The sequence below is a fragment of the Hippoglossus stenolepis genome, chromosome 4 (genome assembly GCF_022539355.2).
Source record: "Hippoglossus stenolepis isolate QCI-W04-F060 chromosome 4, HSTE1.2, whole genome shotgun sequence".
NCBI classification, from domain to species: domain Eukaryota; kingdom Metazoa; phylum Chordata; class Actinopteri; order Pleuronectiformes; family Pleuronectidae; genus Hippoglossus; species Hippoglossus stenolepis.
The window spans coordinates 20,900,405-20,925,724 of NC_061486.1; the positions used below are offsets into that span (position 1 = coordinate 20,900,405).

Consider the following 25,320-nt stretch of genomic DNA (forward strand, 5'->3'; position numbering starts at 1 on the left):
AAACAACGTCTGAGAAAACCCCACTGGAGGGTCGTAACTGTAGAGCAACTCAATCCCCTTTGACAACGCTGCTGCAAACCTGGGGTCATACTAGGTTGAACAGCACTCAGTTCAGTTTGTCTATGTTGTGCTCCAGACATTACTCCTGACACATGAAATCTTTGTGCAATGTTATTTCCACCCTTTTTTTTCTTTACTGTTGCACCTGCACTTGGAGCGCAGAAGCTTTTACCTCACTGGACATCTGTTCACTGCCTCAGGTAGCTGACTTGCTGGTGATTGCTTCAATTCCTTTTCCATGGAGAGTTTATATTGCTCCGCCTGCACATCTTGTCCACATGAAGACTTCCATGAAGGAAATAAAGTAGCCCGTCATTGTGTGTACTAATCCTCCACTCTCTAATTTATGTCTTCATCCTGTAGACCCACTAAATCTAATGGTAGCCTACTGTGCAGGCTAATCAGTATCACCAGTGTTACCCTGCAGGCTGATAAACTTCTCTGCAGTTGTCTGGTTTAACTCATATTTCCATCTCTTGCTCACTCCTGCACATTTAAAACGAGAAATTGTTGATAAAGTGCTGAAGAAATGGATATCATAGGAATTCAATTATAATGCGACATTCATGTGAGTCATCCTCCTTGTGTCCGAGTGAATATTTGTGCAGGCAGAACCTGAATAAACATTTATATTACCCCACTCAGAAAACACGTCGTCCAGACTCTCTGAAGAATTTATAGTATTTGTCCAGAGTGTGACGAAGCACTGTAATTTCCAAGAAAAGGCAGGTGGCTGCATGGGGCTGAGAGATGTACCAAAGTTTTACAAGATGGAATTTAGTTTTATGAGAATAATCCCTATATGTGCATGATACGCACAGGAGCCCGCAGAAGAATCCTCTCCAACACAGCTTCCTCCGCTGTCTGAGACCGAATACTCTGTCCACTGGAAAATTCCACTCAGTGCTCCAAGACCATGTCATGAGTTAAGAAAGGTTTTATTCTTGATGGTGACAGAGAAAATAAGGATAAATAATATTTTTATAAGCGTTTGTAAATCCAATATGAATTATTACATTGACAAGTTTCTGTTAGTTTTATAATAAAATTTTGAAAGATATTGTCGCAGTATTTTTAAAGAAATAGACTCCAAGAGATCCGACTCCAGGAGACAGAAGTTTGTTGTTTCTCAGCACCAACTCACTGTTATGTAACAGGTGGCAGTGGAAAAGGGAGGACACCCTTCAGAGCGTCTGTGTCTAACAAGGCAGTAAAGAATGTAAACAGTCTAGTGCTCAAATGACATGGATTACTGAAGGTGGTGTGGATAGTTTTGCATAAAAAAAGTCTTATGAATCAAATCAGTGCTGCGGCTCTGATTGAAGTAGCTCAGATGAGCTTTCTATCCACAAGGATACAGAGCAACAAGCCAGTGGTGAAAACTAACCAGCTTTTTCTCAAGGGGGAAAAAAAAAATTGGCCATAAAAACCCAGATTTGGTGCCTTTGGTACATTATAATCCCAATATTCCTTCATATACACTGATTTTAGTTCGGGCATATTTTAATTAGTTTTTTACAACATGTATGTCATTTCCCTCCAACATGAAATCAACACATCAACATTGTCGCTAGAACACATGATGTACTCTGCTGCTTTCAGTACATGTGTACACGTGTTCATTTAATGTTGCTGATTTGTTGTCTTGAATCCTCTAAAATCATTGTGTGGACCATAGACAGTGCTTTTTAGTGTTATTAGTTGTAAAGTCAGCATGGACATTATAATTATGACAGTAATGTTAGTAGAAGCAGCAGCAGTCGTAGTGATATAGTAGTAGTAGTACTAGTAGTAGTGGTATAGCAGTAGCAGCAGGAATAGTAGTGGTATATAGGTAGGAGCAGGAGTAGTAGTAGCATACTAGTAGTAGTAGCAGTACTAGTAGTATAGTAGTAGTAGTAGTAGTAGTAGCAGTAGTAGTATAGTGGTGAAGAGGTAGCAGCAGTAGTAGTGGCATATGTAGTAGTAGTAGCAGAAGTAATGGTATAGCAATAGCAGCAGCAGTAGTAGTGGCATGAGGTAGCAGCAGTAGTAGTGGTATATATAGTAGCTGTAGTAGTGGAATAGTAGTAGTAGTAGCTGTAGTAGTGGTATAGTAGTAGTAGTAGCTGTAGTAGTGGAATAGTAGTAGTAGTAGCTGTAGCAGTGGTATAGTAGTAGTAGTAGCTGTAGTAGTGGAATAGTAGTAGTAGTAGCTGTAGTAGTGGTATAGTAGTAGTAGTAGTAGCTGTAGTAATGGTATAGCATAGATGAAGAGTAGTGGTATAGTAGTAGTAGTAGTAGCTGTAGTAATGGTATAGCAATAGCAGCCGCAGTAGTAGTGGTGAAGAGGTAGCAGCAGCAGTAGTAGTGGTATAGTAGTAGTAGTAGCTGTAGTAGTGGTATAGTAGTAGTAGTAGCTGTAGCAGTGGTATAGTAGTAGTAGTAGCTGTAGTAGTGGTATAGTAGTAGTAGTAGCTGTAGTAGTGGTAAAGTAGTAGTAGCAGCAGCAATATTAAGAGCATTTGTATGAGTGACTGGTTGATATACAGTTTCAATAAAAAGCTGAGGCTGATAAATCATCCTGACCTGAGCACAGTGTGTTCTTGTAGCGGAGATGTGTGATCAGACCAACCCAGTGATAAATCATGACTCAGCAGCAGAGCATGATAAGTAAAAGCTGTTTGAACAAGCCCGCATGACAGAGCGGTGAGAGACAATGTATTTGTGCTCACCGTATGATGTAATGTGTGGGTTCACTGTATATGTCCGTGAATGGATACATTTATTTTTTCTCCACATACAATAGCTGTTTTATCTTTCTGAACTGTGCTCACTTGGGACATGTCAACTTGTTTTCAGCCCCTCTCTTCATCCGTGCCGTGTCAGTGTCTAGCCTCATTTGACCTGTCTCTTACTGCCCTCAAGTGGATACAAAGCAAAGTCATTCAGCTGTCATGACTAATGGTTTCCACTGGAGGTCAGCTTACATTTGTTCATGGACCCTCAAGTCACGATTCTAAACCACAACAAACGATTGTTCATTTTTCTTTTTCTTTCTTTCTTTCTTTCTTTCTTTCTTTCTTTCTTTCTTTCTTTCTTTCTTTCCAATGCCTATTAATTGATTTTCAGTTTGGAATAATACAGAGAAACACATTGCACAAGTGACATTTATGTGTTAAACCAAGCACCACACTGACAAAAAATAAACGCACAACTGAAAACTACACATTCACAAACTGAACACCAAATAATGATTAAAGTGACTGTCTGATAACTCTACTCAGTTATTTAGTGTCTGCTCTCTTTATCTTTTTCTGTATTTTTTGTCAGCGAACGGCAAGAAAAGTTCCTTAAATGTCAAATTGAAATCAGTTCACCCCCTTTGAGAAATTGCACCAAAGTCACTAATGGCGCACCAAACTGGTTTAGAAGTCACATATGACAATTTTACACTGGCACTAAATTAGGTATAAGTAATTCATACAGAGAACTGACACAGCAATGTCATTACTACCTGCACCACGGTGGTTATGTTTTCTTTAGTGTTTGTTTGATAGCTAGTAGGATAATGCCATTGATTACAACAAAACTTAGTGGAACGATGTGGTGTGGGTCAGAGAAGAACCCGCAAAATCTTTGTGCCGATCCGGATCAGTGGGTGGATCGAGGATTTTCCCCCCCACTTAAATAGGGCAACTTTCACTTTGTTAATTTTTCAGATAATAATTCATGGATCTTGATGGAATAAAGTATGTGCTTCCCTAGGGCCCTTTTTGAACGTATCGTCCAGTTGCAACCGAATGTTGGTGACGTGCACATATGAATGACAGCATCTCTGTATAATGTGATGGGATTTCGCATGCAAGCAGCATTATAGCACAGGCACAGACTTAAACAGCTGGAACTGTATTTGAATCATCCATAGTGTTAGTGATGCCGGGTTCTGTTAGACACAATGAAGGGATGAACACAGCAGTCAGAACGAGGCCCCTGCAGCTGCACTGGGAATATTCATCTTCTGATGCGATTGATTTCTTTATTGTCAATTTCAAATATGTGATACAATTCAAGATTCAACTGCTTTGGTCAAAAGCACAAAATGTTATGTTCTGCCGCTAGGGGTCCCTCTCGAAACATTTGGCTGAGCGGGAAGTAGCGTGGAATTGTGGGAGTTGTAGTCTTCACCTTCACTGTGGTCGTTGCAGTCAGCTTCTCCTGGTTAGTATTTCTTGAGTGTTTATCATTCTTTTACTTGAAGCCGAATTCACCGCACAGTTTTCCTCCTCTCCACCAGAAACGGACCCTAAGAACAAAACCGGTAAAAATACAGAATAGAGCAGTTATAGCTTAAAAGTTAGTGTTTCCCCAAAGCGGTTTGGAGAAAACAGCACGTCTCACCCCCTGCGAGACAAAGTGACGCTACTGTTTGCTGTAATTGTTTCTCTGATAACTTAACGTTCCGAAGGTTTTTATTTCAGCCGAATTGTCCATATTCGCTACTTGCTTATCAGAATAAATGCATCATGTTATTTAACCCAGTAAAACACCAGATAAAGCAGACTTACCTTCAAAATCAGTGTTTCTCCGATGCTGTGAAGTGAACGGAGTTTTGCTGAGCTTGTTTCTCTGACAACAGAAGATCCAGACGTCCGATGACTAAAATAATTAATCTGGTTAAATTTAATTTAATTTTCTTTTAAAAACACCAAAAACATATAAAGTTCAATGTAAAAAAAAAACTTAACCATAAAGCAGATAACTGCGGATATAGCGCATGCGCAGTGGAGCATGTGACCAAATGAAACAGACCTTACTTTGAGGAAACACTTAGTTTAATGTAAGTACTCAACTCAACAAAATTATGTATCACTGATTTTACCGTTTTATATATATTTTAACATGGGAATGTTTCATTTCATAGGCTTGTCTAATGAATGAATCTAAATGGTAATGAAAGATTCAAATTGTCCAGACGCAGCCTTGTGGGTTGGATCAGTCCGAAAGGGCCGATCCAGTGTGACGAGCACAACTGTAACATGGAAGTACCATTAGTAACACATTACTTCTCGTGCTTGTTTTGTTTTCTGTCATCAAATCCCAAATGAATATATGATTTGGTCCCTTCATTTATTCCATCAGTCTTCCTTCTTTCTTTCAGCATTCCTGCATTTACCTAGTTGATATTGTGTATATATTTAATTTCATAAAGTAAACCATGGTTGGCTAGTGGGTGTTTCAATCAGTGTTTAAATTAGTTTTGCCATTACAGCTATAGATCTGGATGATATGGCCCAAAACTGTAAAATGAATTATAACTATTATTACAATTATCACGTCAATGGTCACAATATCATTTTTTAAAGTTTAAAGACTGATTTTTTCTCCTGAGTGAAGGTTGTGGTTTTAAACTCTTCATTGGCAGAGAATGACACACACGTTATTTTACAGTAGATCAATTATGTGTTTATACCTTCTCCCCACATGAGCAGTATATTGAAATATATAGGTTTATTTCATTTTGATGAAAATGATATTGCAATAATTATGAACATTGCCCAGCCCCTATTAAAGCCCTCACCGTATTTTGTTCACATGCTGCCTACAGTGCACTCAGATGTTCTGTCTGTCGTTTCACCAGATGAAACAGCTAGCAGAGATTTTGAAGCTTATTTACATGATCGTATGGGAAAGCTTTCATGGTGGTGTAATATATTCACCAGACTAAGAGCCGAGATTGAAACTACAGACATAAGAGCCCGTCTAGAGAGTCAAATTGTTCAGCCTCAACATGTCCCTGTCAGAATGAGACACCATGCTGCACAGTTGGATCTTTTCCTTCCTCTTCTGTCCTGTCCGTTGCTCAGGGGGGGGGGTTATATCCCTCTTATCTCCGAGTCATTAACTTATTAAAACAAACTCCACACTGTTGTCTGTACACATAAAGTCATCCCATTACAAAAGTGCAGGGAGCCACAATGCTGCTATCGACACGGAAGTCTTCTCTTGAAATTCACTGGAAACCCAATGTTGATCTGGAAACACTGTGGTGGATGGAAAGTGTTTATTGTGACTTTTCTTGTGGAAATCCCCTTCACTTTCCCCAAATGAATCAAACTGAATGAATTTAATGCTGCAAATAAACTGTTTAAAGTTAAGTGAAATATAAACGTGTTCCCCCAGTTTATTTATGGGCCCCTGTGTTACAACGACATCATAGTATTTCTAGATCTAAATCTGTCTTTTCTTTTCTTGTAAAACACTTCAAACTGTTTGACTCAGGGTGATTTACTCATTCTGCGTCCAATTCTAACGCTTTCTGGTAATTCCTCCTTGTGACTATGTTGAGTTGGTAGTTTAATTCAATTGGCTACTGTAAATACCAAACAATATCTGCAGCAATTCCCTCCAGCTTTCTGTTTATTTTTTTTATTTGTATCTGGATAATAACACAAGGTGTAACCTATACACTGCCATGAATGTGATCATACTGTCCACAGAATTATACTACATCTTTGTGTATTTCTTCCAACACAATCGCGAGCTGCATTGTGCACATGGCAGACTGTAGTTATTAACATTACAGTAATACTTGAGCTATGGTGACTTGTATGGCCTTATAAAGAACATTTACCAATGAAATATAAATCCATTAATAAATTGTTAAAATTGAAATAGTCCACTGCTTTTCCTTTTTTAATTGATTAGCGTAGTCATGTAGCTTCTCCGTTTAGACTCTCAGTTTAACCTTTCCATGACACTTGGTAAAAGGAGGTAAAACAATGCAAATTAAATAAGGAGCTCTCCTCTAGTTTGGTTATCATATGCTCTCTAATAATATACTCTTTTCCAGTTCATCCTGGGGGATCCTGGGACATTCCAAGGCCAGATGATAATCTGTCCAGCGTCTTCTTGGTCCTTATGACATGCAGGTGCAAGCTTCCCCTCAAAATGGTAGAGGGGTTTGTGTGCCTCTGTGATCCTGGAAGCTGACTTGTTGGGAGCATTGGCCCCTGGAAAAGTTGTTCCAGGGAAGAGGCCAGACTAAGAGCGACTCATAGCCTTTGGAACTGTGTCACCTCGCCACAGCACTGTCCTGGAGCCGAACCTGGGAGGGGAGCTAACTGGTGAGTGTCTAGTGACCGAGCCTTCGTCTATGTTTCCCAGTGGGACCATACAGGTTGGAGTTCAATGTAAGCTGACAGGCTGGATCAGGGGCGTGGGCGTGCTGCAATCCCTGGCATCAAAGACTATCTCTATATGAGAAAGAATAGACAGAAAGCTCAGGGACCCGCTGTGCTATGTAGAGTCTTCGAGAGATGCTGTTTGAACAGTGATTCAAAACTCAAAGTCTTGCTAAAATGTTGGGGGAGCAGCTGCCACCTGCAAAACTGTACTGCAGTAAAACCATGGAATGTACTCTCTATACACCCTGTGGAGGAAGAGAAAATAAAACATTGCACTGCTAAAACTGTCATGTTAACGGCGGACATTTAAAATAACCAAACAAACTGGCCAACAGCAGAGATGCAGAGCAGGCTGCAGCTTTATACTTACTTGTTTATTATGCCTCGCCCTTGATTCTTTTCATTTTGAAACTTTGTCTCCAGACACGTCTTAAAGCGATTTCATCACAGCTCCTTCTAGTGAAACTAAAGGCTTTAAACCCATTTCCCACCTATATATGTACCAATACTCCCCAAACATATACGTTTAATTAGCTCCGTCAAACTACGTGCATTTTCTCCAGCATCAACTGGTGTAGTGATATAGTTTAAAGCTGCAGCGGCAATACAGAAAGACATCTGCAAATATCGTGGCACACCACAAAAGACCAAAGGTATCTGTGAGTTGTATTAGATTCAATCTTGCCTAGAAAAGAAACTGGCTGCTGAAGCCTGTAGTACCTTCCTGTAGTAAAAGGCACAACACACAAGCTCAGACACAGTTACTTCATATACTCACTTGAAGTAACCTCTTGAATCCTGAATTTTTCAACAGTTTAAAAATGCTTTGTCTCTGCAGTCACATTTACAAATTGTAACACACAAAAAACTTTAACAAACTGGTTGGATTTACATTTAAGTTTCATTAACAAATATTAATCATTAACCTTTGAAAATGCAGACACCAAATTATGGCTTTTGGTTATATATTAACTGATTTTAGCTCCCAGTGCTTTGTAATGTGTTATACTGTAGCCTACAGAGAAAGTTCAGCGAGTACAGAGCAGCACAGTCTACTTACTGTTCCTGTGTACTGCTGCACCCTCATCTCATGCCACTGTCACACAGGGAGCGGAATGTACTCAACATTTAGTCACGTGGACAATCTTCAGTCCAGTGTGTGTACTGTCAGCTCCTGAGCTAGGTGGAGCTGTTGTGCACTTCCAGTCTGTGGCTGCAGTCGGTCACTATTTACCTCAACAGTCATTGGTGTCAGTTTACGAGTGGCAGCATTTCTGTAATCTGATACATTACGTGGGCTCCGCTTTATGATTGGATCCAAGCTGAGCACACTTCTGTCTGGTTGGGTATTGAGTCCTTTCTCTCGAAATATCCACTAAGGGACTTGCTATTTTTTTTATGAAGTTAAAACAATAAAAGCGATTTGTGATAACCCTGTCACGCTCAATACACTGAAGGCTGGGCTGTTGGATGCTGGGTTTAAGCGGTGGGTTAAAAATGGCATTGTTAGACTGAAGGACTTATTCGCTGACGATATGATAATGATATTTGAACATATGATTGTTAAATTTGGTATCCCTCGCTATCTGCAGATGCGCCACTATATATTACATGACACAACAATAACTGACAACCCTAAAGTATGCCCTATTGAGAAGTTGAAACTCGAAACAGGAGGTAGGATGTCTGTCAGTTTAAGCCTTTGAGTACTGCATCCCTTGCTGATCTGCACCTGGGAGAAGGAACTTTCAGTCACAATTGACAGTGAAAACTGGGAAGTTATTTGGAGATATAACAAATAAATTCCAGTTTGTAATCGTACTGAAGAAATGAAATTCATGATTATACATAGATTGCACATTACTCCCAATCGTAGACATTATTTTAATCTGGTTCTTTAACCCATGTGCTTTCAATGCAAAACGGACACTGGTTCATTAACTCACTGTCTTTGTTCATGCTGTAAACTACACTGGTATTGGTCTGGTGTTTTATCTGAAATGGAAAAAATATTGGGTTTATAGCTGGAGATGGACCCAGTGTCCCTCATTCTGGACCTCCCAGGTAGATTGGTAATATCAAAAAGCAACATGAGATTGTATTGCTTCCTTACCTATGCTGCAAGGAAGAACATTTTACTACGATGGATTAATGAAAAGGTGCCGACTGTTAGGGCTGGCGGAGAGTGCTCCTCGACTTGGTGCCATTAGAGTACCGTACATGTACATACAATATGAAAACAGACCAATTCTAGAAAATGTGGGAACCCTATTTGAATCTGAGCCACTATTTGTTGTTTGTTTGTTCATGGTTCATGGTTTTTTCCTTTATTGCATATCTTTTAATGTAGCCAGCTTTTATTTGTTATAAATGTGGAAAAAACAATAAACCTAGTGTTAAAAAAGTGAGCACCACTGTGATTCAGCTCATACAGTCAGCATGGGAGACGCGGGAGGTGTTTAACTGAGCGTACGTTAAGGATGTGTGGTCACTGTGACATTTAGAAGCAGTGTTTGGATCACTATTTAAAAGTATCAACTCCAGCTGTATGCAAATCCAAGCAGTCTTTAATTGTGCCACTTTAATTTGTATATGGTGTTAATATGAAATTGTGTGAAAATGTAAATAATGTAGGTATTGGAAACCTATGTGAATTTGCATTGATGCTGGTAGTTTTACAAGAGGAGACTCAGTCTGAGGGAGAAAACACAGTGAGGTTCTGCCAGGATACCTTTAAAAAGTCAGATGGGAGCTTTACTAATGCTAGTTTAGTAAAGGCTCCAGCTCATTACCTCCACCAAGGAGGTTATGTTTCCACCTCTCTTCATTGTTTTATTTTATTTTTTAACAATATTACACACACCTGAACAGATCACCATGAAACTTGGTGGAATGATGTGGTGTGGGTCAGGAAAGAACTCTTGATAATTTGGTGTAGATCCAGTTTAGGGGGCGAATCCAGGTTTTTCTATTTACTTTCCCTAATATTGTGAGATAGAACTTCATGGACATTTTCAATATTTTCCCAGGGAATAATTAATTGATCATGTTGAAAAAATCAGCCATATTTAGGGGACTGATGAGTGTATGGAATTTGGTACAGCCTGACTGGAGGTATGTGCTCTACTGAGTGCCATTCTAGTTTGTTCTTCAATAATGTCCTTATAAAAAAGTTTTGTATCAATTGTCTGATTAAGACTTCTGGCTTTGGTAAGTTCTTCTTGAGGTTTTATTTATTCCAAAGATGCCACAGCTCAAACTGAAACAGACTCTATTCCACAAACCGGCAGTGAGAAAACTGCAGCTACAATTAAATCTTGGAAATATTATGTCCTCTTAACTTTGGGTGATGAGTGGGCTCAGGCAGGAGTGAAATGCTGCTTCCCAGTCCCTGTTCCACGCTCCTGATGCTTCCATCCCCTAATCTTGACTGCAGATGCAAATGGACTAAAAAACGTCCCTACCAAACATTTGCATTTAAACAAATAGATAAAGGTCATTTTGAAAAGCTGCCTCCTCATGACTGCAGTGTGAGGTGGCATGTTCCATGTGTCCCTGCCCTCCTGACAGCGTGGTTAAAGCTTATAGCGTGGCACGCCACACCACTCAGTATGGTGCTGCACGCAGGGATTCAACTACTGTAGGCAAATAGAGCAGAGGGACAACAGAGAGGCCTGCCTGTGTGTTTGTGTGTGTGCATATATGTGTGTACTTGTGTGAGTGGCTGTGTGTATCAGACTGCTCTACAGCATCATGGACACAGGTGAGACTCACTTGTTCATATATACTGCTGTCACTCTGGTTGTTGCTGAATATATATATATATAGCATCTGTATTTCTTTTTATATTAATGAATTAAGTGCATGTGAAGAAATGTAATAGGAACAGTTTAAAGTGTATCTTGACAATTATTTGATGACATGAACAGTCTCCTTTGCTGATGCTAATATCTCATAATAAGTTGGTCAGTTTAGTTTCAATAGAACAAAAAATGTATGAACAAGGAGAAAAGTAATTTTTGTTTAAATTCTTACATGTATCCATGTTTGATATTTGAACATTTGCATGCTAATTAATATCATTCATAACTTATATTTTAACTATTTACAGAATGCTATTTAGTTTCACTTTTTCATATTTTCTCAGTGACCACGTAAGGTCAGAGTAATCTGGGATCTTTGGTTTTTTTGCATGCAATATCCATCTACATATTACATTTTGCATTCTCATTAATGCTCCTGCTTCCTAGGAATGTCCCCAAATCACACCAGCACACGTTTCAGATTTGTGACAAGCAATGTTATACCAAATGATCTGCTGTTATGATGCAAAGCCATCATTACCCCTCCGGTCTTCATTCAGTTTGTGAGCGAGTGTTTGTTGTAAATTGCATCTTTTTTTAGTCCATTTGCATCGACCAAAATCAATTTCCATGACATTTACACACCAATCCCAAAGAGTAATTCGCCTATATGCATAGAACTGTGAAACATTCAAATGAACACACATTTGTGGGAATGGATGAAAATTTGTATGAACTTTTGTTGCAGGTCAAACTGTTTCTGGATTTGTATCAAATGTGTATTCACACTTTTTGTATTTCTTTTCTGTCCAGAATATTCGAAGCGAGTGTACCAAGGCGTCAGAGTCAAGCATACAGTCAAAGACCTGCTGGCAGAGAAGAGATCCCGACAGACAAATGGGCCCAGATACAGTGTAAGCACAATCTCCTCTAAACTGCTCTGCTTTTGTTCCTTCTTGTCTCTTCCCACTTCATTTGTCTCCCAAACCAAACAGCACAGCCACAGTTGACATTCTGTTGGGCAACACAATTAAGAGGTCGCTTTTTAAAGAATCTCTTCTCCTTGTTTACATTTCGTCTTGTTTTGTGGACCAACGATCCATGGTGGATCCATTGACCGCCTGTACCTCCCCCCTCTGTCTCCGCTCCCCTCAAGTGCTCGCAAAGCCAATCTGTAAATAGCAGAACGTGGTGTGTGTAGAGAGAGACACAAAGCGCCAGGGCCCATCCTGACCTCACAAAAGAACACTGACACAATGATCGCAACGGCGACGGCCGTGATCTCCCAGAAGCCAGCCCGAGGTGGAGGCAGGGGTGTGGTGGGAGGATTGAGGTGGACCAGGAGCATAGAGAGCCAGAAAAAGGGCAATGTAGGAGGCTGTCTATGCAAAGTTTGATCCATGCACACCTGCCGGCTAACATTGTCCTCTGCCGTGTTCAGGCCGCAGACAAACCTCCTATTGTTGCCTCAGGACACATGCAGTCAGAGAAATAGACGTCTGCATGCACAAGCAAGATGGGCTTTTCATTTTCCACAAACTCCCTGTCAAAAGGCTTTCACACAACAGTGTTCACTGTTTGGTTTCTGTTTAGCATCGGCATGTCCACTCTATAGATATGCAGCCCGCTAACCACTCAGGTAATGAGGGGACCGTGTGAAGGACACAAGAGGAAATACAATTAGATTTAACAAAGAGAAAGTCCCAAAATGACCCCTCTCTAATGCAGCGTATGTAATAGAAATATCAATGTAGAGGTTTGTAACTTGAGTGCATGTAGAAAAAAGATATCATCCACCAGGTTGATGCACTGTGATGTGGAGGGATGTAGAGCTCCATTCTTTGTCAAAATTTATAAACCCCTGAGAATTGGTTTTCTTGAATTTTTCCTAAAGATTTATTTATAACAATAACTTCAACTGCATATGATTCAAAGTTCATCAGATGACTACATGAAAGGTATTGCTAAGGCATTGTTGTCCTTATCTGCCTCTTGAACAAGCTCAGGCTAGTTTCTACTCTGATATAAACGGAGCAGAGTATTGTGACTGTGTCTTGTTTGGAACATGATGAGCTCCATCTTGAAATAATATGTTCATTCATGTGGAGGCAGCAGTGGGTTGGAGAGGAAAGAGTTGTCTCTGTCAGGGGTCAATGAGTCCACGGACGAGACAACAGCTTGTGCCTATGAGTCTCGAAAAGAGGAATGACAACCACTCTAACCACTGGAATGACAGCTTAACAGATGTCAAAAATCCTCTCAAATTATTATAAAATTCCAAAACTCCAACTAAAGGTTTAATGTGTCCTACTTCAGGTATTTTGACAATGAAGTTGCAGCTTTAGATACAAAATCTGCATTAGGGTGAACTCTATGTAATTTTTGACAAGTTAAAATTGAGTTAATAAGCAATTAACTCAAGTCTAATATGATGAGTAGCTAATGGTGGATAACTTTAGATATTTACAGCCATGTATGACTGTTCACTACTTATTCTACTGTAACTCTATGTTTTAATGTTCACTGTTACAGCCAGAGTCTCACATTAAGGCAGTTAGACTGGGACTGTTCCAACAGACAACTTGGATCTAATCAAACTGGCACACACTAAATATGTAGGCCATCGTTCACCATATTGGGTTGTAATTCAGGTAGAAATGGGTGACAAAGAAAAGGAAATATCAACATGAATGTCAAAGTAAGCAGCTTCAGTGCTCTGAACTGCAATAGATGTTTCTTCCAATAGATATTCCCTCATTGGGTGTTTTGATGATGATGGTGGAGAGAGCTGTATAACGCAGGGTTCAGACTACATGACACCAGGTCCATCGCTGCTGGACCTGTAGGGAATCGGATGGGCACCAGCCTCATGGGAGAAATCTGCTTCACTGGCCACGCACACATATCTAGACATGGCGAAGCGAAAGAGGAATGGTGTTGTTGGTGTCGCATGTTGTTACTGTGAAACAGAGGGAAGGCTTTTAGGCTCGTCAAATCAAAACACAGCCAATATCATACACGTCACTTAGTACGCCATGTTTGTTAACATTCTTGGAACTAAGTAGCGGTACAAAAAATTACGATGATGTCATAAGAGACAGCAAATGGTGATTGGTCAGGGAGCGATGTATATGCTGTCATGTCTCTCGGACAAAACACAGCAAGAACTTTCCTACCAATCGAACCATTCATTCCTTGTGGTGTATGGAAATGCTTACGGGCAGTGTCATTAGTACATGGACAGGACGCAGAGAGCTTCCTAGAATTAACTGAGAGAGCTGATGGGGAGATCAACAAGTTGTTTTTGTGCATGAAACAGAGTGAAAACATTCATGGATGGAAAATATTTGTTATCCAAGAAAGGAAATGTGTCCGTTAGCTCAGGGAGTAGAATAAGCTGAAAAAGGAAATGTGTCTGTTAGCTCAGAGTTTTTTCCATATGAAAACCACTTAATTGCTCGGTCACAGAGCCAAACAGAAATAATCACTGTGTGGCTGCAGAGGGCGCTGTTGCTCAGTAACGGTTACATAGTGTTGCTTTAAGTTAAACCTATGTGGTCCGTTGATGTTTTTGGACACACACAGGTCATGTCACTCTGGAGCCGACCTAGTGACTCTGCCTTGTGTAGCATTGTCACTGTCACTAGCTCCTGTTTCTCACAATTATGTGGCTCCCAAAGTTGACAGATGTTTATCAAAGGGGTTGGGGAAAGAGGACATGCAATTCCACGATATGTGCAGCATACAAATCACCACCACATTACATTACATTTCATTTAGCTGACGCTTTTATCCAAAGCGACTTACAATAAGTGCATTCAACCATGAGGGTACAAACCCAGAACAACAAGAATAGAGAAAGTACAATTTCTTCAAAAAAGCAAAACTACAAAGTGCTATTTTTAAGTGCTACTAAATTGTTATTTTTTAAAAATGTTATTCAAGGTATAGTCGGAAGAGGTGTGTTTTTAGTTTGCGGCGGAAGATGTGTAAACTTTCTGATGTCCTGATGTCATTGGGGAGCTCATTCCACCATTTAGGAGCCAGGACAGCAAACAGTCGTGATTTTGTTGAGTGTTTAGCTCGCAGTGAGGGAGCAACAAGCCGATTGGCCGAAGCAGAGCGGAGTGGACGGGCTGGGGTGTAACGTTTGACCATGTCCTGGATGTAGACTGGACCCGATCCGTTGCAGCACGGTACGCAAGTACCAATGTTTTGAAACGGATGCGGGCAGCCACCGGTAACCAGTGAAGGGAGCGGAGGAGGGGAGTAGTGTGAGTGAATTTAGGTTAAAGACCAGTCGAGCTGCTGCATTCTGAATGAGCTGCAGAGGTCGGATGGCACTAGCAGGTAGACCTGCCAGGAGGGAGTTACAATAGTCTCGGCGTGAGATGACCAGAGCCTGGACCAGAACCTGCACCGCCTTCTGAGTGAGAAGGGGGCGTGTTCTCCTGATGTTGTACAGCATGAATCGACAGGAACGTGTTGTTACAGTAATGTTGGCAGTAAGAGAGAGTTGGCTGTCGAGTGTCACACCCAGGTTCCTAGCAGTCTGAGTGGAAGTACCAGACAGTAAGTGTAAATTTGTCAATAGTTTGTAGGTCTGTCCACAATTATTGTCAAATTTTGCACAATATTGTATGAATAGGCAAAAGACGGACAAAGAAGTAGTTCCAACTCTGAAATGGCGTTTTATTTTTGAGTCATCAGGAATTTACAAGTAATGGAGGAGTTATGTCAATAATGGTCATTAAATATGTCCAGCTGTCCACAATTTCCAATCCTATTTAACGTCCATAAATCTAAATGCAGATGTTACTTTAGTCTATTGAAACGCACAGTTAACATCTTCATAAATGAAGCTCCTGCCATTCCTGCCCCAGCAATGAACAGCATTTCTATACCTGAGCTAAAATGTGCCATTCAGTTATTGCTATTGTTCTACTATTGTTATGGTTTCTTTACTTTCACTCACCTTTAATTTGTCGCCCGTCTCTATCTGACCTGCAATTCAGCATCTCTTCGGTGCAACGTTCACTCGTATGATTATAAATGATGCATGGAGACCTAATGATGCACAGAGGCACACAGTAACACCCATCAACGTCTTTCTGTTAGTTAATGCTTCTCTTTCATCCCTGGGAATAAAAGGCCTTTGAGTAAGAAGAGCAAACTCTGACCACAGAGAGAGTTTCCTCATGTTGGAACACGGAGATTCTCAGTGATAATATAAAGATCTTAAATCATTTCTCTTTACTCAGAACATCGTTATTAAAGTGGACTGCCCAAACATGCTGATATTACATAAATGATCCACGACAGTGACAAAGTAATTTGTGTGTGATGTAGAAGCCTCTTCAAGGCTCATATTTGTGATGTTTCTGTTGGTAAAAGTTCACCAAATGGCTAAACTTGACGTCAATGCTCTGAACTCAAGGGGCTATGTAAGCTTTTGCTACTACTACATGGCCAATAAACTGCAGTTTAGCAGCAACTTTGCATGTTCAAACTTCATTCTTTTACTCACTAAGAGCTGCCTCCAGTGGTAGAAAGCAACACCAATGTTAATTCTTATCATCTAGAAACTAATTATTCCTGCATGGAAGCGTGTCAGATAAAATACAACACAATGGATTAGAACAAAAACAATATGTAATATGGTTAATTTTCTAAAACAAAGTTGTGAAAAACTGAGAACTTGGTGGAACTGTATGTTTCAAGTAAGAGTATTCTTTAAAAAGATGCTTGTTTTCTTACTAGTATGAAATACATTTATAAATTACATTGGTATAGGAAGAGTTCTTCTGTGATATAAGGTGAAGTAGAGCCATCATCATCACCCCCACCCCCCACAAACATACACACATTGTCTGACTGTCGGAGCTTGAGTGTGCTGATTTCCATACGCAGCCTTCAGAGATGCACTGAGCCGTACCTGGGCTCCATGAGGAAGTCTTGGCACTGGCAAATTACATTCAAATTCTGCCCTCAAAATTTGCTTGCCTCCCTGCCAACACAGGCTTAATATCAACTCTTTCATGCTAGCAATATGCAAACAAGCCTGTCATGGCCAACCTTGTCCTTCGGACCCTGCGCCGCACGTCTCTGCACTGTGCTCCGACTGAAACTGCAGGAATGAAAATGTTAGAAAGTGTTAGAACATTTCATTAATGTTAATCAAATATATTTGTTAATTCAAGATTGTATGGGAATGATGAGCAAACATGATGGAACACGAGGATTTAACCTCTCCATTGTGTTTGCTGATGTTCTGACAAAATTGTTCAAACTCATGACTTTATTTAAAATTTTGATGCAGAGTTACAAAGTTTCCAAAAATTCCAAATATACTGAGGCAAAATTCTGTGGAAATAAGGATGGATTTGTCTGTTTTAATATTTCATATTGTCCCGGATTGAAAGCGTGTTTAAGGATTACAATTTCCCTGAAATAATTCATAAGTTAACGAATCGACAAGTTGTCCAGGGAATTTTAATATTTATTTTTAAGAGCCTACAGTGAGATTAAAAATATTAGATAAAATATTGGATCTGTCAGAGTAACATTTAAGAGCAACTTTAAATTATCACATGATTATTGACATGTATCATCTGAGCAGGAGACGATGATTAATCTTATATCTGACATACTGTTCATTCTTAAAAAAAGAAAAACCTGGAAAAAAACTTAATAATAATAATACAGACATAATTTTACTTCGATACTGTAGGACTTAATTTGTTTAAACCCCTTTCAATGACAATTAACACGGCAAGTAACAACAATTTAATATTCTTTATTTATCATATATATATATATCTCAATACAGTATATAGATAAATATTAGATCTAAGGAAACAGTTAAAATGGAATGGAAAATTGTTATTCTGGTTAAAACGTATAAAAAGAATTTGGATCAAATCCACAAATTTAGACCAGATGGCGAGAACCTCACCCCCGTCTTCTACTTCTACTTTTAAATGTGATCTTACTTTCCACTTGTTACTGTTCACATACATGTTTGTGGACTTCTGGTGAGAGGACAACATGTGTCATTGTTTGTGTCACTGTTTAATTACCCTGTGCTGTCACTACATTTCTATTATTTTCTTTCTTAATTTTATAACAATGATGATAATATTAACAACAATTATAACAATAATTATAATACCAATTGAATTACCCCATCTATATTATTTATTCTGTATTATTGGGATTGTGCTGATTCCTAGGCCTGTACACTTATGTCTATGTAGTTGCTGCACTGTCCTCTGTCGTCCATCCACATGCATAGACAAGGTACTGAACCACAACATTAGCCCTTCTCATAGAGAACGTGCTGCAGATACAGTAGATGCCCTGTATGAATGTGTGTGTGAATGGTGAACTGTGCTGTAAAGAGCTTTGAGTGGTCATCAGGACTAGAGAAGTGCAGTATAAATACAGACCATTTACCATTTTACATATCTCCATGTCATGTTGAATTTAAGTTGAGAAAATTGGTCGTATTTCACAAATGAGTAGGGAGTGTTTTTTGTATTATTTTTGTGTGAATGGAGGTGTCCTTATACTTATTACAAATAACATCCTGGACTTGTCTTTATTTTGTCCAAGCATCTGAATTTAAATGTAAATATGCTATTTTTAAAAGTATAACAATGTACATACACACGTTTGTGTAAGGTGTTGAATTTATAATCTGTAGCCATAGGTTCATGTTGTATATAAAGGAGGTGTGGATGTAGCTGTGAAATCAAAGTTGGATTCATTTACATTTTATGGAGCCTCCAAGTGCTTGATAGTAAATAAATGAATAAGAAATTATTAAATAAATAGCCACATAAATAAAGTGTGTGAAACATTATACATGAATAAATTAAATTTGTGGAACGATTCGTGAAATTATTTTTCAGAAAAGCAACACGATAGTTTGGCGAGATGCCATCCAGAAATTGATTAAAACAAAAGAAGGGAAAATTGTTACAAGAGATTTAAAAAATAGTTGCTAAATTAGAAATAAAACCAAACCAAATAAAAAAGAAATAAAAAATGGTTTTCTATGTCCCCACATGACGCCTGAGGTGATTATGAAAGATCAGTGACGGCATCAGATGCACCAGTTTAGTTTACAGCACCACAGCAAATCAAATCAATATCCGTTGTGTGCTTCAACCACCTCCAGGGTTACTGGGGGTCTCAAGATTCTGGCACTGTTGGGGACCCCTTCTTGAGCTAACAGGCGCTAACCGGCTACATTTTGGTAACAGTTGTTTAGCCGACATTATTATGAAAAGAGATGTTACAAAAAACTGTCTTAATGAATAGTGGCACTTTATTAAAAAGCGAAATTGTGAAATCAAATATGACTAAGAACATTAAAACCTCGCGTGAGAAAGAAATGAAGCTTTCTCTCCTCTCTCGTAATGTTGCTGTCACACTTTTATCTACACCTTCACACATCAGGTTATTAAAACATCACAGTTACCACCCAGGTTGCATGGCTCACTCCCACTCCCATTTCTTTTGGCACAGGGGGGATCCACCACTCCGCCTTCATTTGTCCAGATGCCAGGTGAGACTCTGCTGATCAAGTAGAACATCTTCATCATTCACTCTTCACTGCCTGCAAAATAAATCTGCCAACACAATCTGTCATTATCACTCTGAGTAATACTCGGCTGACCCCAGTTAACATTCTGGGTCAGGTGTCTGCACATCCTAAGAATCACAACTTAAGTGTGTTAGATGTGTACTGCTGCCGTGATGAAGATTTGATGTGTATTGTTCTCTGCAGGGTCTCACATGTTGCCCAGCTACTACGGCGTGAGGCGTCCCTTCATCTCCGACTCCGACTACTGTCCATCCACCAAGCAGTTCTCCCCTGACGTCTACTCCTCCAGCTTCGGGGGTAAACCTCTGGGCTGCGACCCGTCCACGATGACCGGCTACTCCTCCCTTATTGACAGCTACTACCCAGAGGCCTTTGGCGCCGCCGCCTTCTCCAGCTCTGGGGGATCCTTCCTGCCCTCGTCGGCCCTCTCGTCCCTGCTGCCTCCCTTCAATGGAGAGTCCTCGCATCTATTTCTGGTAGGAGTCGGGATCAGGGTTTGTGCATGTTTGTGTCATAAAGCAGTTAGATGATAATTATATAATAATAACTTTATTTGTATAGCACTTATCTAAACAAGGTTACAAAGTGCTTTACAAAATACCTGGCAAAAAATGAATGACGTAAACTGAAAGGTATTCAGTTCAGTTCAATTTTAAGCGCCAAATCATAACATATTAAGGCCGAGACCTTAAGATTTAAAGAGAAACCCAACAGCTGTGAAGAGGGAATGAACATGTTTAGTTTAAAGCATATAAATATGTGTTCCCCATGAAACTACATTTATTGGCCACATCATTGGTGCAGCAAGTGAGGAATGTGTGTGCTAGGTGAGAGCCTACAGAAAACAGTTTCGATGTTCATATGGGAACCTAGATTTGAAAATGATGAACCCATTCTTTAAAACCTAGTGCATGCTGGGAAAAGCTCCATATGTTTTCTCTGATATTTAGAGAAAAGCATTGACTGTTAATCACTCCGTGTTTTGAGAAAGAGTTCAGGTTTCATTCTTCTGAAACACAAATCTGCCGTCATTTGACTGCAGCTCAACTCTGTAGTGTGAAGTTACAAACAGCTACAGTATGGGTGATGTGCTTTGCCACATGTCTTGGTCCATTTGGTTCCATGTGTACTTTCATAATCATTTGTATGTGTCATTTTACATTTGTTAGATAGTGACAGAGTAGACGTGCAGCGAGGAGCACTGGTCAGAATCAAACACATGCATCTTAGCCAATAGTCTATCAGGACGTCCCTGAGGACAGCAGTACTGTAGGTCACACATGTTTGACGGTGTATACGCCACACTTTAGTGCTGAATGTGTGGTTTTGGTGGTGTCAATGCTGTTTTGTTAATCTGTTTCTGTCTATGCCCACTATCCCAATTTTGGAAAAGATTAAGGGAATATCCCTGCTTGTTTGAAAAGAAGATTATGTGTAAAGCTGAAACCGTATCATCTTTATGATGAGGAGCACTACTCAGACTGTGAAGACTGCCGTTTATGTCTGCGTTCTGGAGGAACACGTATGAGATAATAACTGTTTATGTCATCAGAGTTAACTCAGTTTGAGCTCGAGGCGTTTGGGGTTTTTTTCAATGGGAACTTGGCGTTACAACCTGGGGGTATGCAGTTAAACAGATGTGGGCATTTAGGAGGAAATGAGACGGTTGAATGAAAGACTGTTGAGTCGGAGCTTGACCACCATGATTCTGGCCTTTCTTTTTAAAAACTGTATTAACTGATATATATCCTTTGCCACTTGGGGGCAGTGTAAACAAGTTGTTAACATATCGTTGATGGTGATGGAGCATGTGTTGGCAAACAGTCTCTTATTCATTCATCATTTATATCTTCAGCTGATTTCATTTGATTCAATGCTATTATAAAAAATCTTATTTAAATCTGTCTCACATTGCTTTATGGAAGTCCAGTGTTTGAAGTTAACTGGAACTTTATACCTTTGACAGTTAGTTCTACTAAAACTGTAACTGCAATATTTTTTTCAATCTTGTAAGCACCACTAGCAGAATTGTATTCACCTGTACTGTGTCAGGGCAGTAGAGGCTTATAGAGGTTTAAAGACTAATATCCTAAAATCTGGGCTAATAAAACCCAATCTGATAGCACAATGAGTGAGTCAGAAAAGGTTTTATTTGTTGTTTTTCACAAATGGAGTGAACTGTCACTTTAAAATCCAAAGTTTAAAGCATAATTGAATGCAGCATGAATGGCCTTTTCATTGGCATCAGTGAATCAGGGAACATATAAATGAGATCACACTATTACAAAAGAACCGCTGTTCTCATATGAGCCTGACAGTGTTACAGTATCTGATGGTGGGCGTTTCCTTTAGTCAGTAGAGGAAATACATGGTTCAATGACTCATCCTCTCCTCTCTTGTCTTTCCACTTCAGAGAGACTCATGGGAGCAGTCGGTTCCAGAGCCAGTATCCCAGGTGGAGGCTCTATGTCCTGACGGCCTGGCCTCCGTCAGCATCCCGCCCTCCATGCCCAGTCCAGAGCCCCCGGGTAGCCCCTCCCAGTACCGGTCCACCAGCCGAGGCTCCTCCATGTGCTCCGTCCCAGGCAGCCAGCCCTACACCCTGCACTCTCTGGAGGAAGCCCACTACCACTCTTTAACCAGCAGCTCCTATACCAGCCCCTCCTCCTCCTTCGCCTGCCCTCCATATATGAGCAGCCCTGCCAGCGATCTGGTGTCCAAGATGGTTACGGAGGAGGCCAACGGCCAAGGCAGCCTCCCAAACAATGTTGAGGCTCAAGCCTCCTGGGCAAAAGAGGATGGGGTGAGCCCCTGGTCGCCCTTTGAGATCAGGAGGGCCTTCTGACTGGATGACAGGCTACTGGTTCAGAATATAGAGGAAGGTGGAAGTTTCACAGACAGTTGAACAGACATTACAGAGACAATTCTGGGACGTGTTTTGTAAATAGGACAATTTCTTTGCATCCATAGCATCAAGGTGTCCATATGTCCATATTACAGCCTGATGTGATGGCAACGTTCCTATTTATTTGTCATTTTTGTTTGATTCATATGATAAAGAGTGGAGGAATAACTTGTGATAAGCCATAAAATGAAAAATTACAAACCATTAGCGGTGTAAACTGGATGAAATAGGATTATCACTTTTATGATGTATGACACTAGGGTTTGTGTTTGTTTTAAAAAGCCATGTTACATGTTTAAACTCGTTTAAGACGTACACGGTTTCTCTGCCAAAGGGGGAACTTCTGCAGTGGGTATGGGGAAATGTTGTGGAGTTGCTCAGCTAATTTGAAAAAATATATAAACAATTTAGTAAAATGTACAGTATACCTGTAATGTATTTGTGTTTAGGTGAAAATACAAGTTGGATTTCAGATTGGTGTGAGGCTCATCTTTATACTCCAAACTGCCGCTGCAGCACCATGAGCACCAGACACCACCCTGAGTCAATATTTTCACGGCACAAACTGTTAGTGGGAATTTCTGAAAAGTGAGCTGATGGATAAATGGTTAAAATGACCAGTATCAGAAAAAACACACACTTGGGAATCAGTGGTTTAGCATGCAGGTCCCTGTTCAAGATGATCATGGCCCTTTTTAAAAAAGAGATTGGTAGATTTACAATAATACAGAACTCCATTTGTTTAGCCTATATAATTTAGGTGGAGAACTAAAACTATTAAAAGCCTGAGAGTTTGATGATCTGTTTTATTAACACAAGATGCCTGGTTATGGAGTGACCAAAGTGTAATTATTCTGATTTCTTTAACACTTTAACCCTGTCTATATAGCGTTCAAAGAGTGAGTTATGCTGTATCACTTACATGAGCTATTTGTATGTTCAAATGTCAATGAATCACTCAAAAATACTTTTATGAATATAAAATAAGATATGCATAGAATCTGCAGAAAACTACAGTTTTAATGTGTGTAATAAAGCATTAAAGACATTTTTGGAAATGTTCTTAGTATCCTGATAGAGGGTAAATATTTTTGGGGACAAATTTCTAATTTGACTATATTCACATATTCACTCAATTTAAGATGTGTTACAAAACATTTATTATGTACACGTGTACAGATTATTCACAGGCCAGTTTTTACTATGTATGTGTGAAACTACAGATGACATGATTAGATAAATCAAATGATATCAAACATCCATCAAATCGTTATTCATCTGTTATAGATGCTACATAGACACAATACAAAATTATAATATACTTTTTTTTACATGTTAAAACATTGTCTTTCCTGGAGCTGTTTTAATCAAGCAACTTACAAATGTGTATCAGACATGTTCAAGCTTATTGTCTTAACACTCACTTTTGACTTATTTGTCATGGTTTATTTGTCTGTGAGCTCAATGTTTTCCTTTTCCCAGAAATCACCTGTAGTCGCAGTAAAAATCAAACAATCCTTAAACTATATATCTCTGCTCACCCTCTGTATACATATATATATATGTGTGTGTGTGTCTATATCATTCTCATCAGTTGCAGTAAACGTGTCATGAGGCTTCAGTGCTGGACAAACTGTTCAGGTTGGCTTCATGTCCACAGGGGTAGAGGACGTGGTGGTGTTTGAGCACTAGGTGGCGCCCCAGCACCGCGGCTTCAGGAGCAGAGGAGCCGCAGAGCTGCAGACAGAGGGAGAGAAACGTGGCTGTAATGGAGAGGAGTGAAGAAGAAGCACATGTGTGTGTGTGATGCAGTGAGCGGCAAACTCTGTTAAAAGTGCCTCAGGTAAACAAAGAGCGAAACCTGCGAAACACTAACATTTTACACTGGTGACAATTATTATTTTTTTTTGTTGGAGTGGGGAAATTATCACCACCACTACTGTCACCACTGCAACTAAATATAATAATAAGAATAATATAGATGTGGACATTAATAATTTAAGATGTAAAATAAAATAAAATAGTGATTTGATTAATAACCTTTAACCAGCTTGAGAGGCTAAATTGCTCCAGATGTTTTCAGCTGGATGAAAATGACGCATGTAAAATATAAAAATATATTTTTTATTTGGTATAGTTTCTAATCATTTAGTCACTTATCATGTGCGACCGACACAAAAAATAAAAGATACTTCTAAATAATATAATACATCTTTTTACTTTTACTAATATCACATTTACATGTTGCGCCAAATTACGCAAAAAGTCCTTAAAACAGCCTTCAATGAATTATTATAACATTTATATGTTTTACTTTGGATCAACCGTGAGACACTTGGGTGGAACGTGATTTGGTTCTGAATAAAGGAGCTGTTTTTATACATCAACAGGGCTCCTGACAAAGTGGGGAAAATCTGCACAAATGTGTGCTAAATAATTATATAGAGATATTAAAAGATAGTGGGCTGGGGACAAGCTGGGGACGCACCGAACTTGTCCCCCCGCTGCCCTCAGCAGGTGAGTGCGCACAGAGCACTTGCTGTAGTGGAGCTGAGGGCCTGCAGTGCCAAAGATGGCTACTGCCCTTTGCCACGCCCACTTTTCCCCTACTTTTATGCGTTTTTCTCTGAAATAAAGTTTAAAATTATGTTTCTAAATATTCTCGCCACGTAGGGTGGCCTAAATAAGCGTATGGTCGCGGATATAAGTGCACTTGCGGTCCTAAAGCTGCGCAAGTGCACCCAGTGCTGTAGTGCTTAATGAGGGGGTGTGATG

General features: G+C 39.7%; 1 protein-coding gene across 2 annotated transcripts; it reads left to right on the top strand.

Moving 5' to 3' along the window:
• Positions 1–4,172: 4,172 nt before the first annotated feature.
• On the top strand, positions 4,173–23,807 carry si:ch211-213d14.1 (uncharacterized protein C11orf53 homolog). Of its 2 annotated transcripts, XM_035153440.1 has the most exons (6): positions 4,173–4,260; positions 6,893–7,166; positions 11,843–11,943; positions 19,562–19,601; positions 19,824–20,116; positions 22,054–23,807. In XM_035153440.1, exons 4-6 carry the CDS (start codon positions 19,595–19,597, stop codon positions 22,483–22,485), a joined length of 732 nt encoding a protein of 243 aa, XP_035009331.1. In that variant the 5' UTR covers positions 4,173–4,260; positions 6,893–7,166; positions 11,843–11,943; positions 19,562–19,594; the 3' UTR covers positions 22,486–23,807. The 2 variants fall into 2 exon arrangements, with proteins under 2 accessions (XP_035009331.1, XP_035009330.1); XM_035153439.1 differs by lacking the exons at positions 4,173–4,260; positions 6,893–7,166 and adding an exon at positions 10,782–10,989.
• Positions 23,808–25,320: the final 1,513 nt, after the last annotated feature.

What these genes read in the sequence shown, in the direction of transcription:
- si:ch211-213d14.1 (XM_035153439.1), top strand. An exon ending in TTCATTTGTCCAGATGCCAG is followed by an intron (nt 19,602 to 19,823) that starts GTGAGACTCTGC and finishes TGTTCTCTGCAG; the next exon opens with GGTCTCACATGTTGCCCAGC. An exon ending in AGTCCTCGCATCTATTTCTG is followed by an intron (nt 20,117 to 22,053) that starts GTAGGAGTCGGG and finishes TTTCCACTTCAG; the next exon opens with AGAGACTCATGGGAGCAGTC.